Source organism: Engraulis encrasicolus, chromosome 18 (genome assembly GCF_034702125.1).
Source record: "Engraulis encrasicolus isolate BLACKSEA-1 chromosome 18, IST_EnEncr_1.0, whole genome shotgun sequence".
NCBI lineage: Eukaryota > Metazoa > Chordata > Actinopteri > Clupeiformes > Engraulidae > Engraulis > Engraulis encrasicolus.
The window spans coordinates 588,391-608,308 of NC_085874.1; the positions used below are offsets into that span (position 1 = coordinate 588,391).

General features: G+C 41.4%; 1 protein-coding gene across 2 annotated transcripts; it reads right to left on the minus strand.

Moving 5' to 3' along the window:
- Positions 1 to 72: 72 nt before the first annotated feature.
- brox (BRO1 domain and CAAX motif containing) lies at positions 73 to 19,681 on the minus strand. Of its 2 annotated transcripts, none has more exons than XM_063222701.1 (13): positions 19,315 to 19,493; positions 18,927 to 19,052; positions 18,055 to 18,161; positions 17,596 to 17,692; positions 16,302 to 16,397; positions 16,120 to 16,192; positions 15,783 to 15,888; positions 15,146 to 15,235; positions 14,567 to 14,652; positions 10,630 to 10,711; positions 6,749 to 6,899; positions 5,627 to 5,786; positions 73 to 2,474 (listed from the first exon to the last, which is right to left on the minus strand). In XM_063222701.1, the coding sequence occupies exons 2-13, from the start codon at positions 19,025 to 19,027 to the stop codon at positions 2,385 to 2,387; spliced, it is 1,239 nt and encodes a 412-aa protein (XP_063078771.1). In that variant the 5' UTR covers positions 19,028 to 19,052; positions 19,315 to 19,493; the 3' UTR covers positions 73 to 2,384. The 2 variants fall into 2 exon arrangements, with proteins under 2 accessions (XP_063078771.1, XP_063078770.1); XM_063222700.1 differs by lacking the exon at positions 19,315 to 19,493 and adding an exon at positions 19,585 to 19,681 and having other exon boundaries at positions 74 to 2,474.
- Positions 19,682 to 19,918: the final 237 nt, after the last annotated feature.

Consider the following 19,918-nt stretch of genomic DNA (forward strand, 5'->3'; position numbering starts at 1 on the left):
TAAGGGGCACTTTCAACACGTAAATATCTTATACTGATACAATATCAGTGTGTATTTCGGGTTGTTCAGACAGTTGATTTGACATAGGACACAATCAGTCGATGTATGACTGCCGAGGGCCAGGCATACAAGCAAATATACAGAGCACAGTGTATGTTACAGTTTTCTACAAGATGTTGATTTATCAGTTGCTTCACACATCAGGAATTCTTGTTGAATCAGAGTAAATTCCTATAAATGTCTATTTCTTGTCGTATTTTGGGTCTCATTTTGTCATGGAACACCACGCTATTGCTTACTTTTAGTCCTGGGAAAAAAAGAAAATAAAATGGAACCAATGTGTCTATAGGGATTGTTTTAATTTTCAGTGAAGTGCATGTTCATTATGTGAACAGATAAATACAATAACAATGATTTTGGGTTAACGTTCATATATAAGTACACATTATACAATGGAGCATATCATTATTGATGCGAGTGATTTCATCCAGGTACACAGTCACTAAATAAAATTGCAATGGAGTAATTCTTTTAATACTTACAACTGGAGACAAAATAGAATGCTATCTACAGGATGTTAATAACAATTCAGTTCTAGAAGGTTATTTATAACACACCTTGAAGTCTTTCAGTTTATGTAGGCCACTTTTAGTAAGACAATGGGTAAAGTGCAAAAAGCTTTGAAGCAAAAACTCTTCACAAAACTACTGCGATTTTACAACATGGTCACATGGTTATTGTATTTTTTTGTTGGTTTGTTATATTTTTATATACAGGGATAAGAGCTGAGGGTTCAGACACAGTGATCGGAAGCCAACTAATGACACAGTTGAGAGGCAGTGGCCCAATAACGGTCAGAAAAACATTAAAACCAGTCAGAATATCAAAAGTTCTAGCAAAGGCGGAAACAGAAAACTCAATGTGGGGAGTCTTCTTCTCACAGCTATGTACAAAACAAGAAAGTGTGTGCAGCAAGTTGTTTTTTTGTATCGGCTGATCATTCCTTCAAACTGAAAGAGCTGTTGGAGATGCTGGATGTGGAGGATGGATCCAAAAAGCTCTTTTCATAATAACTTGAGTTATGGGATTAGGAGACATTCAGTGGACCGGACCCGACGCGGGCCTGAGGAGCCTTTGGGCCAGAACCACATCATGACCAGATCTCATGTCGTGGCCAAAATGAAATCATGAATTTGAGGAGTGTGTGTGTGTGTGTGTGTGTGTGTGTGTGTGTGTGTGTGTGTGTGTGTGTGTGTGTGTGTGTGTGTTCGAGTGAGCATCAACACACAGTGTGTGTGTTGCCATGCTGGGGGCAGCATTGGGGAGTCAGCGTGCCAAACGATGACATATTTGGCCTTCGCATCCAACTTTCAGCACACTGGCTAGCCGGTGTGTGTGTGTGTGTGAGGTGGGGGGGGGCATTTTCTGACAGGCCTTTATGGCCATATCAGATTCACAATACCGCTTCTCCCAGGGATGAGAAACAGCTGGGATTCTGCAAAACATGTCCCCTCCCAAAAAAAAACCACCATACACACACCAAGAGTGCCCTTGTTCTCCGGCTGCAGCATAGAGAAATGAACACTATCAGAAGTACACAAATGAGATAGACATGGAACATGGTTGGAGAGGAGAAGGGGGGGTGTTCCACTAAATTTCTAGTAGTACGTAGTCACTGCATTTAACATACTTTCTTGCTTTACAAGAGAAAATGTACAGTACACATGAACAGTCAATGAGTACTACTTTAAATATTCTGCAGTAATTCCCAGTGTCTGTTAATGTACTGGTAATGGTCAGTCTGCCAAAAAATAACACAATTGGAATAATAAGCACACTACGTGCTTGACTATAATGTATAAAAAAAATGACTAAAAGCTACGAAGACCAAGGAAAAAAACACCTCAAACAGTACTGATTATGAACCACTACAAATAAAAAAAAACAAAAAAACAATGCTTCACCATGAGTCATGCAGAATCAGCACGTCACAGACAAATGATGTTTATGTGTACCACCATGACTCTTCCCTGTGGAAAAAATATATATAAAGAGCATACTGTACATAAACCTTTTCCCGAAAATAAAACCATCAAACGTCAAACTTTCCTCCTTTTGTAATATCCCATTAATGAGTCTGGGGCAGATCTTCAAATCGAACAACTCAAACCAGCAAACACAAACTTTTCAACTCTGTTGTCTGCTGTAGTCGAAAGTCAAAACTTAAAAGCGAGAGAGAGGCTTCCTTCACTGTGCAGTTTTTTAATCTGCAGGTACGTGGAGCGCTGTACTGTACTGTGGTTTATACTAGTAGTGTGTAAGAGGGGGGTGGTAGATGACCTCCACTGTCTGCTGGGTGGGTGTGGGTGTGTCTGTGTGTGTATTTAGGAGATGCTGCATCCCGTGTCCTTCTGGGGCTTCAGGTCCGGCTCCTTCAGGGGCTTCACCTCTTCGTCCTGCTGCTTTGCCTTGGCCTGCCCAGCGAAACACGGACAAACAAACAACAGCACATGGTTAGTTACTGTCTGTCAACATGTAGTAGATGAAACACAGGAATGATTTTCTTTGAAAAAAAAAACATGGCAAATGACACTCGATATTGAAAGGACGCACACACACCCCCCTCCCAACATTTGCCTTTCATACCACCATATACAGTTAGGGCCAGAAATATTTGGACAGCAACACAATCATCATCCTTTTCCACCCTATACCCCACCACAATGGATTTGAAATAAAACAAACGAGCTGTGCATTAACTGTAGACTCTCAGCGTTAATGTGAGGGTGTTAAAATCCATATCGCATAAACAGGAATGAAATAGCAACGTTTTTTGTCTGTGTTGCCCACTTTTCAAGGGATCAAAATTAATTTGACAGTAGGCTTCTGTTCTCCAGTCAGATGTGTGTTATTCCCTTACTGCACCATCACCACGATGTAAATACAAGGTCTTAGAGTTCTTTTGAAGTATTCCATTTGCATTTCCATATATTTTTACGGAATATCCATGAGATCCAAAGTCCACCTGTCACCATCAGTGATGCAAGCCATCATAAGGTTGAAAAAAATCAAAACAAACCCATTTGAGAGATGGGGAAACATTGAATATGACTAATTCAAGAGTTCAGAATGTTGGAAAAAAATAAATACCAGAGCAACACCAAATTACCTGGCAGACATGGAAGACAAATGCTGTGGATGACAGACAATATTCTGTATCTGGTGAACAAAAACCCATCTCCAAACAGTTGGACAGATGTAGAAAAGTGTCCAGGTGAACGGTGGATACATGTCCAATGCAACAATCAAGAAAAAGATCAAGAACATGGAGGAACACTTCACCGTAGGAAATACAGAGGGTTTACTAAAATATGTCAATTATTGATTGCATCAGAAATAGCAATACCAGATTTGGCTTTGCCAAACAACGTCTTAAAAAGACTGTATAGGTCTTGAGCTACATCCTATGGACAGAGGAGACAAAAATCATCTTGTACAAGGGTAATGGGAAGAAAGGAGTATAGAGAAGGGAAGGAACTGCTCATGATTCAAAGCATACCACCCAATCAGTGAATCATGGTGGTGGTAGTGTCATGGTGTGGGCATGCATATCTGTCAATACTATTTTCCCCTTATATTTATTGATGATGAGGACTACAGACAAAAGCCACAGGATGAATTCTGAAGATTTTCAGGCTATATTATCATGTCATATTAAACCTAATGGTTCTGAACTCATTGGACAATGCTTCACAGTGCAGATGGACAATGACCCAAAGCTTCATCTGAAAGCCACTAAGCCATTTCTACCCCCAAAAAGTGGAATATTATTCAATGGCCCAGTCAATCACCTCACCTGAGTACGGTTGAGCAAGCATTTCACTTGCTGGAGGCAAAACTGAAGGGAAAATACCCTAAGAATAAGCAGGAACTGAAGACTGTTGCAATAGAGAGCTCACCATAGCATCACCAGAGATAAAGCCAAGTGTCTATTGATGTCTATGGTTTGCAAATTACAGGCTGTAGCTGACTGGAAAGTATTTGCAACCAAAAAATTAAAAAATGAAAGTTTGATGTATAAATACTAGACTGTCCAATTACTTTTGGTCCCTTAAAAATGGGGTGGCACTGATAGAAAATGTCATAATTCCTTCACAGTTCACTCGATTTGGACGCAAACACCCCCATATTAAAGCTGAAAGTCTGCTGTTAATGTATATCTCGTTTGTTTCATTTCAAATCCATTGGGATGGTGTACAGCACCAAAAAGATGAAAATTGTGCAAATGTCCAAATATTTATGGCCCTAACTGTATATATATATATATATATATATATATATATATATATATATATATATATATATATATCAAAGTGATGTAGGCCTATCCCCCTAAATCTTGGGCTTTATATGCCACAAGGCATGGATAGGTAACAGGTAGGCCTATTAACCTAAACATTGCGCATATGGACATTATAATATTGTGCAACCAATGTGCAGTTTTTTCCTTCTAAATGCTGCAAATATTAAGTAGCCTATCAAATGTAATCAGTACTTAAACCCCACATCCCTAATAAATATATCAATCAATAGGCCTAGGCTAATAGGCAACACATTTAGACAACCTACATTGTCAGTAGACCTCCATGTGATACAATAAGTGAACATAATTTCAATCTCTTGAAAAGACCCATTGTGCATCTGTGCAGTTGTGCCAAATTTGTAGCTTATGAGGACCCATAATAGCCCACTTTGTACACCTTTAAGGACCTGTAGGCTACATTTTACAATAATAACAATCTACAACATCACAGCATTTGGGGGAAACACTTCAACATTTGGATCTAGCAATTCTTGGATGGCATTGCAATTCCTGCTATTATGTTTATTCTGTTACAAATTCCAGGGGATTTTGTAATGAATGCAGGGTGGCACCATGTAGTTGAAATACAATATCTAGTCCTGTATTGTGAATCACGGCATGTGAGGGGGAAACAGCTTGCATTTACATGTAGCAATAATAATAATTAGGCATAGATAACATAATTCCTGCTTCACTGATGAATTCTGTTGAAAAAGTCATAAACTAGTGTCTGTTTTCACATTGATCCAAGGTGGCACAGTGTTGTTGGACTCTCCCAACTGGACAAAAAGTCAGCCTAAATTCCCTTGCGTTGCGATGTGCGCGTCTCATCGGTATTAAGAACTGCCGCTACTCGTGGTTAGCTTTCATAATATAGAACGCATAAGGAAGAATCGGTCAGTTTGCTGCTATGGACAAGGTGTTAAAAAGTAGCATGGAACGAAGTTATATCCCACCTCTGACTTGCTTTGATGCAGGTGGGTCTTGGAACCCCTGTGTGACTGCCTATGTTTCAGGGATAGAGAGACTTTTTTTCTTCCTCTTCGAGCACACTTGATTATGCGGGACAAACTGTCAATTCGCGGGACGTATGATTTGGGCTTGAAACGCTGTACGCGCACGCGCTACGCGGGACGGCTGGTCACCCTAGTTGCCCTACACACAGCATCCTGCAGCAGGACAGTAAAAAGTAGGATCTAACCGCTACTGCAGTTATTGCTCTTGTCCAATCACAGCAGCAGGAGGCTACTAGTCTGTAGGTACCTTGTCGTCCTTGGCTCCCTTGGTGAGGTCGAAGGTGGCGTAGATCTCAGGCGTGCACAGGTCGCTGACGGGGGGTAGCTCGAAGGCCACTGGCTCCGCCAGGCCGTAGCTGGCCTTCAGTTCCAGCGAGGGCGCCTCAGCTGGTACCTTGTGGAAATAGCTGAGGAAAAGTCAAGGCAAAGATGAACCGTGGAAATAAGATCTCAAGCGTTATTGTGTTATCTTGACGCTATGGTTTTTTAAAAATCAATTTTAGCATAAGGCACCTGCAAAAAAACGCCTGTTGAAAGCCTTTAAGCCCTTTTTGGGAAAAGGTGCCCTCAGCCTATGAAAACCTAAATACGTATTGCAGCTTCTGAAGCACATAAAAACATGAAATGAGCTGCATTTCCCGATCCTCACCCATCTCCCTCTCCCACTCGCCATCTCATACTGTATCTAATAAAGGCATGGAAAAGCCCCTAAAAAAGATCAGAAAGTCCCCAATACCTTCTAATGCCAAAATATATTTCTCCTATTGATCCTAATGCTCCTTCGTAATACACCCTAGTAGGCTGTCAACCAGGGGTACTTGGATGACTGTCTGAATCCAGACATATTTGCAATAGGAAAACAATGGTTACTTCACTATCCAGAAGTCAACGAGAAGTCACAACTGTATAGTCATTGGGACGGGAATTGGAGCGAGCAATCCGGTTGAAAGGTCATGTAAATGGCAGTGCTGTAGTATGTGCTTACTATTGTATAATTTAGTGCTTACTAGTGGCTGGCTTTCTACATAGAAGCTACTGGTCAGGACGCAGAGTGTTAGCTAGAGCTACAGGTAAGGAAACGGTGCATACTATACTGCCCTACAAAGTGCAGTAACTACATATTTGGTCAAAACTGAGTTTAGACTGAAAATGTATTCATTACACCTCCGTTACCTTGTGACAAAGCCTTACGGTCCCATTTATTCAGACACTAATATGCCAATTTTGCCGTACCCTAACTACGTACATTATCCAACCTAATACCATGGTTCTGAAGGCATTTTTCTCAGTTTCAGTGTTTGCGTAGTTACTGCACTTTTCCTTTGTAGGGCAGAACAGAATTTGAATGCAGCCATAGTTTGGAACTCACATGAAGCCGTTCTCCCTCTGGCACTTCTCCAGGGTGTTCTTGATGAGGCCTCCCAGCTTGAGGAAGAAGAGCTGCTCGGAGGGCTTGGCCGTGGAGCCTGGGCCCTTGGTCTGGCGGTACTCTTTACACATGCCCTCGGCCCTCGAATAGCCTATGAGACACAACAGAGGTGTACATCACATGACACAGGTTGTGTTCACATACAGTGCCCTCCATAATTATTGGCACCCCTGGTTGAGATGTGTTAAAAGCCTTAAAATAAATTCAGTGTTTATTGCAGAAGAATACTATCACACTGAAAATTGTAGGAAAATGTAGCCTTCAACTCAAATGAATTGTAAGAAAATAAAAAAAATCCCTGACTAAAAAATAATTATTTTTCATTAAATCACCTGTTCCACAATTATTGGCACCCTTAAAGGAGAATTCCGGCCAGTTTGGATTAATATCCCATCTTGGGTGGACCGAGGGAAAGGGATGAAAGGCAAAACCGCGAGAAATTTTCATGCCTGCTGCGCAAAGTTGTTCAATTGCGCTGTTTTCGGTTAAAACCTGACCCTTCGGGCACGTAATTGACCTGTTTTAAAGCTCCTAGCGTGCATTAAAACCCTTTTGAACGCTTTGGCCGTGGTGTGTGGGTCCATACAAGTCGATCTAGTGGTTCACATTTCCATTAGGAAGCATAGGTACGATACAACAGGAGTTTTCGAAAGTGGCGCACCTACCTCTTTGAGCTTCCGCCTTAGTGATACTTCATAGTAATCCATTTTATTTTTGTCCACCAAAGACGAGCCACAAGAAACATATTCACATGTTTTCATGCCCTGAGTTGTTATTGTCGCGCAGATACACTTCTCTGTCACTGAACGCAGTGTAGTGACGTCACGGTGTCACATGACTCCTGGAAGGAATAATTCTTTATCTGTAACAAATATTCTGGTTCGAAAAAGATAACCATGGCCACCAAACTCTTCAATTGAACTACCCCCAACGGAGGATCCATCTCAAAATATCAAACAGTATATTACGACAGCGCCTCTCTTTCTCGCTTATGTATAATAACTGGAAGAGCGAATGGCGTTCCTTCCAGGAGTCATGTGACACCGTGACGTCACTACACTGCGTTCAGTGACAGAGAAGTGTATCTGCGCGACAATAACAACTCAGGGCATGAAAACATGTGAATATGTTTCTTGTGGCTCGTCTTTGGTGGACAAAAATAAAATGGATTACTATGAAGTATCACTTTGGCGAACCATTTTGCGGACGTAGTTGGAAGGCGGAAGCTCAAAGAGGTAGGTGCGCCACTTTCGAAAACTCCTGTTGTATCGTACCTATGCTTCCTAATGGAAATGTGAACCACTAGATCGACTTGTATGGACCCACACACCACGGCCAAAGCGTTCAAAAGGGTTTTAATGCACGCTAGGAGCTTTAAAACAGGTCAATTACGTGCCCGAAGGGTCAGGTTTTAACCGAAAACAGCGCAATTGAACAACTTTGCGCAGCAGGCATGAACATTTCTCGCGGTTTTGCCTTTCATCCCTTTCCCTCGGTCCACCCAAGATGGGATATTAATCCAAACTGGCCGGAATTCTCCTTTAACAATTCCCAGGAAATAAATATAATTGAAGCATTTCTGTCATTTCTACAGTAGTTTACAAAGTTTACCAGAGTATGTAGGAACATTTAATTAGTAATTCATCACTTCCTGTTTCCCTGGGGTATAAATATGACGTGACACCGAGGCCATTTCTCTTATCCACTCTTAAACATGGGAAAGACAAAGGAACACAGCATACAAGTGAGGCAGATGTGCGTCGACCTTCACAGGTCAGGCAGAGGCTACAAGAAGATTGCCACTCAACTGCAGCTGCCCATATCCACTGTGAGAGGAATAATTAAGAAGTTCAAAACAACTGGAACAGTGGTAAACAAGCCTGGACGAGGACCCAAGTTTATTTTGCCACCACGCACAGTGAGGAGGATGGTAAGAGAAATCAAAAGATCTCCAAAGCTCACTGTTACAGAATTACACCAAATGGTAGCATCCTGGGGTCACAAAGTCTCCAAATCAACCATCAGGCGCTGTCTACACGCCAACAAGCTGTTTGGGAGGCATGCACGGAGAAAACCTTTCCTCACTCACAATCATAAACGCAAGCGTCTGGAGTTCGCCAAGCGGTATTGGGGCTTCAACTGGTGCTTTGGTCAGATGAGACCAAGATTGAGCTCTTTGGCAACAAACACTCTAAGTGGGTCTGGCGTACCACGAAAGATGCGCATGCTGAAAAGCACCTCATACCCACTGTGAAGTATGGGGGTGGGTCAGTGATGCTGTGGGGCTGTTTCGCTTCCAAAGGCCCTGGGAACCTTGTTAGGGTGCATGGCATCATGAATACTTTGAAATACCAGGACATTTTAAATCAAAATCTGTTGCCCTCTGCCCGAAAGCTGAAGCTGGGTCGTCACTGGGTCTTTCAGCAAGACAATGACCCTAAACATATGGCCAAATCTACACAGAAATGGTTCACCAGACACAAAATCAAGCTCCTCCCATGGCCATCTCAGTCCCCTGACCTCAACCCCAATTGAGAACCTGTGGGGTGAGCTGAAGAGGAGAGTACAGAGGAGAGGACCCAGGTCTCTGGATGATTTAGAGAGATTCTGCAAAGAGGAATGGCTGAAGATCCCTCTTTCTGTCTTTTCCCATCTTGTGAAACATTATAGGATAAGATTAGGTGCTGTTTTGTTGGCAAAAGGGGGTTGTACAAAATATCAACACCAGGGGTGCTAATAATTGTGACACACATTATTTGATGTCAAATAATTATTTCTTTATGTGGGATTTTTTCCCCACTGAATAAATGCACTTGTATTGAAGGTTGGATTTTTCTCTTTTTTTCCATTAAGGTCCCATATTATTTAGAAAAAAAATAAAATAATTGGAAGCTAAAAAACACATCTCAACCAGGGGTGCCAATAATTATGGAGGGCACTGTAGGTGCGAAATGGGGTGGGGGGGGTCATGAACCTTTTGGCTCCCCCAAAGATGAAGTGGGAGGGGCAAAGACACCCCAATAATGAAAACGCTGATCAATGTCTTCCATCTGTCTGTGCCTTTTTCGAGTATGTGCGTTTCAAAATTCTATAATTGTGACCCTCCAATGTTGAAGTTGGCGCATAATATTCTGTGTGTGTGTGGTGTTTTTTTTCATGATTTCTTTCCAATAGGATAAAAAGTCAATGTTGGGGTTGAGCTACGTACAGTACATTAGTGTTAAATTCATAAGGATTTTAGAGGAACAGGCCACCTTTCCGGAGTTTGAGTGAGACACGAATCTTCTTCAACCCTGTTTGGTACCTGTAAAGAACAACCTCTTGGTTTTGTCTTTCAGTGTAAAAGCGTCACAGGACCTCTTCATTTCAGGCGTCATGACTTGCTACCTGGAGAGACAACCAAGTTCTTAATATCTCTCAAAATACTTAATTGCCATAGTGGCATTTTTACCCCCTCTGTTTAACCCATTGACGCCTAAGGGACCTGCAAAAACGGGTGCTGAATGCCTGAGCACTTTTTAAGAAAACCTGCCCTCAGCCTGTAAAAACCTAAATATCATTAGCTTTTGAAGCACATAAAAATAGTCACTGGGTTGCATTTCAACAGTAAGACCCTCATCTTTCATTAGAATGTGTTCATTCATCTCAAACAAACAGAGATTTTTAATAAAGTTGTCTCAAATCTCATGTGCCAGGCGCCAGGGCCAATGTTGCACAACGCAACATCAGGCATCAATGGGTTAATAGGAAATAACATGCCGTGTACAGTGTACAAAGTCTTTTTTCTCACTAGCTCATCGGTGTGTGTGGGAGACACTCACATTTTTCTGCCTCCTGTAGGGACCGTATTGCTTCTCCACATTTGTCGCTGGCCAGTAGGGTTTGCCCATGGTAGCAATATGCCTGTCACAACACACAAGAGTATGTATTTACATCTTAGAAAAATAAAATACATGTAGTGAGCTACATAATAGACCCCTTTACTGTTTGTAAACATGTTACATTACATTGCATTTGACAGAAGCTTTATAACCAAAGCGACTTTCAAAAGAGGACATAATCAAGCCAACATCACAAGCAAATACAAAGTGCACAGGATATATACAGAACAACAAGTGCAGTTGCAAAGAGGGGTTAGTTTTTTTGTGTTTTTTTAAAGAGTAAATAAAGAGTAAATAACGAGTACACACACAACACACACACACTAAACTAAACATCATGTCAAGACTCTGCCCTGGGGCTAGGCCAGCTCAAGCATTAGTCTAGTAGATACTCTCGAAAGAGGAAGGTCTTCAGTTTTTTCTTGAAGGCTGCAAGAAATGTGCTTAGTCTTGCTGCCTCTGGGAGACCGTTCCACCACTTGGGTACAACGGAGAACAATCTTGACTGGGAGTACCTAGAGCGACTGGATGGCAGAGCCAGACGGCTTGAGCTGGATGAGCGCAGTTCCCTTCCAGTAACAAGGCGTTAGTAGGTCCTTCAGATAAGCTGGGGCTGTTCCTGTGATGGTTTTGTAGGTAAGGGTCAATGCCTTGTGCTTGATCCGGGCGGCGATCGGTAGCCAGTGCAACTCAATAAATAGAGGAGTAACATGGGTCCTTTTGGGTTGAATATCAACCCAAAAGGACCCATGTTACTCCTCTATTTACAGACAAAGAGATATGACGTACTTTGGCTGGGTGCGCATCGTTGGAGCAGAATCGACCATGCAGTGTTCATTTGTACAGAAACTACCCAGGTGTTAATTCCGAAATAAGAAAACAGATGGTCACGACAACTTCAGATATGCAGTGGGCACCACAGACACGGACATTCCTGATGACGTCTTCAGTCCAGTCAGTAGTTTAATAACAAAGCAACAACAACCATCTCCTATGCTTCTGGAACAGCCTCTTCCATCTCCAAATATCGTAACAAGTGTACTTTTAGGATCTCTATTTTTTATCAACGTACAAGCTTCAGGACGGCAGGTCTTCTCTCTTTAGGGTCTGCTCTGCACTGTCTGTTCGTGTAGTGCAGTACCACCCGGAAGAGTGGAGTCTCTCTCTCGTAATACTCTTAAAACCTCTCAGGTATGTTTGAATCAACAATGCGCACGCATCCAGGGATGACATGGATTCTGTACGGGTCAATAGTGTTGGCCGTTTTACATTTACATGCCTGGAAGGTGTAACAGAATGTTGAAAAGGTTCAAAGGGAACACAATTCAAAGCATAAAAGTGTCAGACAGGTTTAACCACTGCTAAGGACCCCCACCCCCCCGCAGAAGAAGATCGGCGACGCCGCATTTGCCTGCTATGCGCCCAAGAGATGGAACGCCCTCCCCATCGAGATCCGATCAGCCACCTCCGTCGACTCCTTCAAGAAGCAGCTGAAGACCCACCTCTTCATCCTTGCCAACTCCTAGCTGCAAAGGCGTCATAGTGTCCCAGCTGCCAAGGCGCCCTTACTACTCGCAACCAGCCCTGGCAGGGGGCTCCCCTAGGTGGCCGCTGGTCTCTGCCTGAGGTTTCTTCCTGACTATAGGGGGTCTTTTTTTTTTCTCAGACTTCACTGAGCTTTTTTCCCCCTTACAAACTATGAATCAAGCAAAAGGGAGTTTTTCCTCACCCCTGATGCCACCAGGGGCCGCACCTGAGCGCCCAATCTCTGTGTGACTATCTATGACTTATGATAGGCCCAGCCACTATGGACCTTACACATCTAAGAATCCTGGTCCTATCCTACGTTGACCTTATGACTCTACATTCTCTGTCTATCTCTTCTTCCTCTGCCTTCCTGCTTTTTCTGCCTCTCCTCTATACCTCTCCTTTTAAATCTATCTCTAACAATGTTTTTTTTCTCCCATTTGTTAAGCACTTTGAGTTACATGCCTTGTATGACACAGTGCTATACAAATACAATTATTATTATTATTATTATTATTATTACTTAAACTGACATGCAGATAGACAAACATACTACTGAACTGAAACACTGATAATGTTGATTACAACACCGCACCAACAGTGATGGGCAGAATTGTTTAATTAGTTACAATGTAAGGCCACATATTTCAAATGACCTATTCAATTCAACCAGGTGATCATTCAACCAGCCCATCACTAGGCTGAATTGGACAGATAAAACCAAGTCATTGGGAATGTGTGGCACTGGATTGTAACCAGGGCTCTAAATTAACACTTGCCAACCGCCCAAATGCTGATGAAAATTCTGTTTGGCTGGTAGAAAAGGGAACTTTTATTAGTCACTTTGACTGATAATGTACAAGATATAAGATATTTTATTGTAGTGTGTATATATATGAATCATATACACAATGAAAAGCTTGCCTTCTCGTAGAGTCCAAAAAAAAAAGGTTAAAAGGCAAAATTAGAAGTAAGGAAAAAAATATATTAAAACGTTTTAATAGCTGCATTTAAAAAAGGCAGTTTGGAGAAAAGGGGAGATATGATGAGTGAAAGAGTGGATTTCTTCCTATGGTGGGTTGGAGTTCAACAGCCTGATGGATTGTGGAAAGAAGCTGTCCCTTAGTCAGCTGGTGTGGGTGCTTATGCCCCTGTATCTGCGGGCAGATGGTAGTAGGGTAAATTGTGTGTATCTTAGGTGGTGCTGATTTGCCATCATGCGTTTGCCCTTCATTAGACACCGTTGATTGTAAAGATACTGGATGTTGGGTAGTTCAGTTTTGCTTACCCGTTGAGCAGATTTGATGACTCGCTGGAGGGCTCTTCTATCTTGGGCAGTGGTATTACCATAACAGGCTGTGAAATTACCAGTTAAGATACTTTCTATTGCACAGCAATAGAAGTTGGCCAGTATCCTACTCTCCATTCCATATCTGTGTAGCCGCCTCAGAAAAAACAGTCGTTGTCTAGCCATCTTAGTGATGCAATTGATATGATGAGACCAGCTTAGATCTTCCTTGATGTTGACTCCTAGGAATTCATAACTCTTAACCTTCTCCACATGTACATGTGTGGTTAGTAAGATTTAACATCCATTATATGGCTAGTGATGAAAACGGTTAATGTATAGCCCTGATTGTAACTAATGAATCCATTTTGCCCATCACTGTACATCAGTGTTTCTCAAACCTTTTCAGACCGAGGACCAGGGCTTGACATTAACTTTTTTATCCACCGGCCTCTGTGGCTAGGAGTGACTAGCCATTCAGGTTTGCCACTAGCCACCAATTTTATATCGTTAGAAAAAAAAATATCATCATAGTGTACGTCTAACCTCAGAAGATGAGGCGCTAAAGCAAGATGAGTGTATAAGCTTTCTACATGGAGGTATATCAAGCAAATATTTTTTAGGAATTTAAATGCAAACAATTGATACAGACGGGGCGAACAATAGAATATAGACTATGATGCGTATGTCACACCAAGGAATAAGCTGCCAGCCAAATTGGCTAGTGACAATGAAAGCATTACTAGCCACAGCCAAGTTTTACCAGCATTTGGCCGGTTGGCTGGTGCCAGTGTCAAGCCCTACTGAGGACCACTCGGTCCCCTCCAAAATGCTCGTGGACCACCTGTCAACTGAATTGACAGTTGACGGGTGCTAATTTGACAGCTCATTTAGGTTTGTAATTACTTTACAAATATAGCCTACTGCTACAGGTAGCTTGTCTTGGAAAAGTAGAATTCCTCTTGCGGACCACCTGAGCTCTGTTGCGGACCACCAGTGGTCCCCGGACCACACTTTGAGAATCACTGCTGTACATCAATGACATAATAATCAAACACTCACATAGGCCATGTAGAAGAGCTGTTTGAGCTGAAGATATTTCCTCCATTTGCTGCTGTAGTCTGGGTCCAGAGTGTTCAGCGTGTGGTCTAGCGAACAGTAACATTGAAATGACATGTTAATAATATCATAACTAAACCACCAACGCAATTTGAATAGCATTTTAAACTACATGTTGGTTCTTGTAAAAAAATACTTTAGTCCTATGACGACGGCAAACAAGCTCAAAGTATTAACACATACAGGTATACTACAAATGGTATAACAATGTGATTATCAACCCTTCTCCTGTTACTTGTTCCTCTTCTGGATAAAATCAATACAAGTAAAGACAATATCAATGAATTAAGTCAATACAAATCCTATATATCCCAAATAGGATATAAAGCAAATATATCCCAAATATATAGCCCTATATACCAAAATAAAACAACAACAAAAATAATCATGAATACCTTTTCTTTCTTTCTTTTTTGGAACAATCAGGAGACAATCACTTTCTAACTAACCAACCATCAGAAACTAAACCCTCCTGGAAACATAACCTGCATTGACAAAAGTAAAGCCAAATGTAAGCCTCACCAGCCTTCTGGTAGAAGTTAGCCGTCTCAAAGGCCAGTGCAGCGATGAGATTGGCATTGTGTTTGAGTTCAATGGCTCTGGCAATAGTTACTGCAAAGGGAACGAAAAAAAATAGAGTCATGTAACAACTGGAAATAACACAACCATTTACCAGAACATTATTTTAGTATACCCAATCAATAAATTCAAGACAAAGCAAGAGCCTAAACAAATAACTTCAATTACTCTTAAATGTGCACTGTGTAAGATTGTGGCCAGAGTAGGTATGCTACTCATTGAAACTGTGATCATTGAAAAATGTGATCTTTTCATGAATATTTACTAAGTAATTAACTCATATTTACTAGTATGACCAAAGTACAATACCATTTTTCATGCATGAAAAGTTCAATTTTTCCATTCATAATGAGTACTTAGAATTTGATGGTGGTGGTAAGTATTCGTGGAAAAGGTAACATTTCTGAATGGGCAGCATGAAGTCTGGAAATAATCAACTAAAAATATTACACGGTGCACCTTTAATAATTGCTAACAAATAATCCTGCAAGGAATAAGTATGCATTATGGACAGTATGCTTAACGTCAACCCTTGGGATAAAAAAGGTTTGCTATTACTAATAGTGAGATGCAGCAGTACCTTCCTGGGCCTCGGCCTGGCACTGGACAATGTAGGCGTCAATCACTCTGGGTTCCAGGTCCCGCCCTTTCTCTGCTGGGGTGATGAGCCGAGGGATGTGGGCATCCTATGGATTAATTAGTTCCTAGACTATGAAATTCAGCTGTATACAAAGAGCCTTACATGGCATATCTCAGCTGTCTGCAAGTGAGTTTAGCAGGAAAATGGTTTGTGGAAGTTCAATCCATTTCAATTGCCATCTCTTAGATTTGCATTAATAGACATACAAAACAATCCACTGTATTGTTTAGTGTTTTTGCTAAACATGCTTGTGAATTAGTCTGTGCTACCAAAATACCTTTAGATGCTTGAAAATTCCAGCAGCTATCTTTAGACTCTTGTGAACCACTTTCGCTTCATCCTCAGTGACACTGCCAAACACAAAATGTCACACACCACAATTAAAACAATACTTTTGTACATGACTGTTGTGTAACTGGTGTTACTGGAGTGTCTTTGCTAGGAACAGTCATCACTTACTTCTCTTTGCCCGCCAGTCTGGACGCGTACTTGGTGTGCCAGAGAGCAACGTTGAAGCCCATGGAGACCAGTTCAAACACTGCATCCTGCTGGGCACTGCATAACATGGAAATGGCATCAGTTATAACTGGGAATCATTGACATTTTTACTGCACATTGTGTGTGTGAGTGTGTGTGTGTGTGTGTGTGTGTGTGTGTGTGTGTGTGTGTGTGTGTGTGTGTGTGTGTGTGTGTGTGTGTGTGTGTGATTATTGTCAATGTCTTATTTATTCAGTATGTTTAGTTTAACTGCACACTGGCGACTGGCCAAATGCTATTTCAGACTTCTGTGCTAACCCTATTACATAGATTTTAGACAATGAAGTACATTTGACTTGACATGAACACCAGATACCACGTTTTGACCATTCCCTTGTATTGAATGAATGAAGCTCTAGCATAGAGGTAGAACATTAGACTAGAGGTGACCCTGCCCCCTGGAAATCCTGGCAGCCATTTTTTTGTAGGTAGATCTGAGCAATGTTAATGAATGGAGAAGGGGGCTCACCTCTGTCAAGAAATGGCTTAATAATGTATTTTTTTCCACCGATACACTATAAAAGGGAAATAGTTGAAATGTGCTCTCCTTTGATTTGCATTGACTGATGAGCACAGGTCTACCTTACCTACCTACAGAAGATGGAGGCTTGTTGTTTAGGAGGCTTGCACTTGCTGTTCTCCAGCGCTGTCACTAATTGCAGTGTCACCTCTAGTCTAATATTTTACCTCTATGGGCTGAAGTCAGATCACCACCATCTTAAGCTGGCACATTGCAGTCATCAATAGTGACAAGGCTATGACATCTATGAGAATAGGCAGTAACATATTTGGGAAATATCGTTATACCAGCCTGGCTCCCAGGGTTGGGACACGCCAAAAGGCTGAACACAGCATCTGGAGTTTATATCTAAACCTGGAACTGACAAAGCCTCTCTTACACATTACACTAAACTAAACACATTAAACGAAATATTGATGGTTACAAGCGTATTATTACACATTGTGCACAGGATGTTAAACGCAAAAATATTTGCAATGGTTAATAGGAGTAGCATTGTGTTATATGATTTGGATGCTAAAATGCTGATGTTATGAGGCTGTTTTTATTAGGGAATTTGGGGGGGGGGGGTGTTACTTAATTATTTATGAATAAAGTAGTTCTGTGTGGTTAGTATATATTATATGCTGTCTGGACAGGATTCCAAAAACTGATGACGCCCTTTCGTTGATAATGGCATTTTTTTATTTTTTTTACCTTGCAGCGTTGCCTTGTAAAGTATCAGTCCACTTGAAGTTCTGAATGAAGCGCAGTTTGTTCTCTTGGGTGGTGCCATCCAGAGAAGCAATGAACCCTGCGTCATTGCCAGCCATTGATCAGCATCAAAGCACAAAAACAAGGCATTAGCACAGACAACACAAGACAAGACTAGACAAGAGCTCTTAGCAAAGCCAGCCTACAAACAAGATGGTGAGGTGGTGCTATTGTGTAGCAGTAGGAGCGGGAAAGGATCTGCACACTGCTTGCAAAAGACTTAATTTATTTGGAGCAACGTTTTGATTATAGATAGATAGCTATTGTGTAGCAGTGCACATATGCATGCACACCACACACACACACACACACACACACACACACACACACACACACACACACACACACACACACACACACACACACACACACACACACACTCTAACGGAAATAAAAGGGCACCTTGCAAGACAGAAAAGTAAGAGTCGGTGGCGTTCTTCATTATCTCTGGAGTGCATGTGACATCTGTGAACATCTCCAGCAGTCTTGCCCTGCTTGTTCTCAGGTCACTGATAGAAACACAATCAAGACAATATGGAGGTATTATACAGCTATACAATTATTATAGCCATCATACAATTAATTGCATCATCTCTACAACTTTGTGTAAAAATGTCAGGTTTCTACACATACAAGAACTGATGTTGTAGGTGGTGGCATCCAGAGCTTTGTCTGCAGGTCTTGAAAAAAAAACTCTCAAAATGCTAAAAAAGTATTGGTATCCGGCTCTTTGATTAGAGAAAATAGCTGGCAGCCAAAGAGTCAATCTCCGTTGGATCCATAAAGTATTCACTTCTCTATTATGCTACTGAGATTAAGTTACACTCATTGACTTTGCGGCCAATTCTGCCAAATGTCCAGTTCATAACATGCACTTTGTAATTCATCATGACAAACTAGACAAGTGTAAGATGTATTACAGATTGTTTTTAAAAAAAAAACACGACATGAGGACAGACTATAACTGAGCAGGTGCAACTCTTCAAGTCAAGTAGCTTTAATTGACCCAGGCAGCTTAGGCTAGAGTAGGCTACACACAGTATACACTCACACACTTTCGCAAGAAAACTTAAGAAAACTTAACTTAACAAGAGAAAACTTAACTTAACTAACTTAACCACTTGATTTAATTTAAGTTCATCACTAAACTTTCTTTTGGAGTTCCTTTTTATATAGGCCTATAATAGACTATCATAGTCAATTACACCCAGGGCACTGTGTTGTGGTGAGGATACAGATGGGATGGGTTTGTAAATGGGACGAGGGATACTTACTTGCATATTTTGTTTGCTGCGGGACTTGCAGCGATGCCATACAAATTAAAAGAGACATTTGCCGTGGCTTTAAGGGGATTTCGATGAAACCAGTGCGTCATCTCGACGGGATGCTGTTAAACCAGGCTGGTAGCGAAGAAAGAAGAAAATGTATATGAAAATTTGAAGTGTTGACGTGGGGAAACGTGAATAACTTATCTGACTTAAAATTCGTCACACTGCCCTTTGAGTTTCTGCGAAATCAAACAGAACTGCCACAAAGGCGACCCATTTCAAGGCAGATGAAGTAGGTGTGAATCTATTTCACTACGGGAGAAGTCCGAAAGTCATTAGCCTGGTAGCTAGTGAACTTGTTGTATTACGTTAACATGACATTATAGTAACCTACAATACACAGTTCCTGGGAGCGGGGATCACAATTTACATCAGTCGTATCGTTATTAACATACGTAACAGTTTTATCACAGTTTTATGAACACACGCAAAGTGCCAGGAACGGAATGTTTTAACTAGCAGGCTAACATCAAGGCTGGAGAATGTAAACAAGCCTCGAGACAGGTTTCTCACACGTCACACTACAAGAAAACTGTACAAAATGCTTCAAAACTAAAATATATTACGTCATATGTGCACAGCAGTTTCAAATAAGCCAACACACCTGTCAAACCTTAGATGTCTAGATTGTCACAAACGAACATTCGATACAGGAAATAAAACAATAGCGAAAAATGTATCTTCCTGTTTTATTTCGCTTACTCTTGTGTGACGTTCCCTTAATTTCGATTGGCCATTTGCTAACATTACGTAATGGTCAGACTCTCTGATTGGATGACCGCACGTGCGTTATCGCTGGCATGATGGCCCATTTCCTGCAGTTGTACTTGTAGTTCTTGGTTAGTTTGCATAGGCCACACATATCGTCAGCATCACCTGGGGGCCAAATGTTATCAGCCTTTATGTGGGTGATTCAAGATTATTTAAGCAGTTAGTAT

Bases quoted from the DNA above. Each gene is read 5' to 3' on its own strand.
- brox (XM_063222701.1), bottom strand. From the start codon at position 19,027: ATGACGCACTGGTTTCATCGAAATCCCCTTAAAGCCACGGCAAATGTC. The intron at 18,162-18,926 runs GTAAGTATCCCT...TGTTTCTATCAG, and splicing joins GCAGCAAACAAAATATGCAA to TGACCTGAGAACAAGCAGGG. The intron at 10,712-14,566 runs GTGAGTGTTTGA...GTGTTGTGACAG, and splicing joins AGCTCTTCTACATGGCCTAT to GCATATTGCTACCATGGGCA.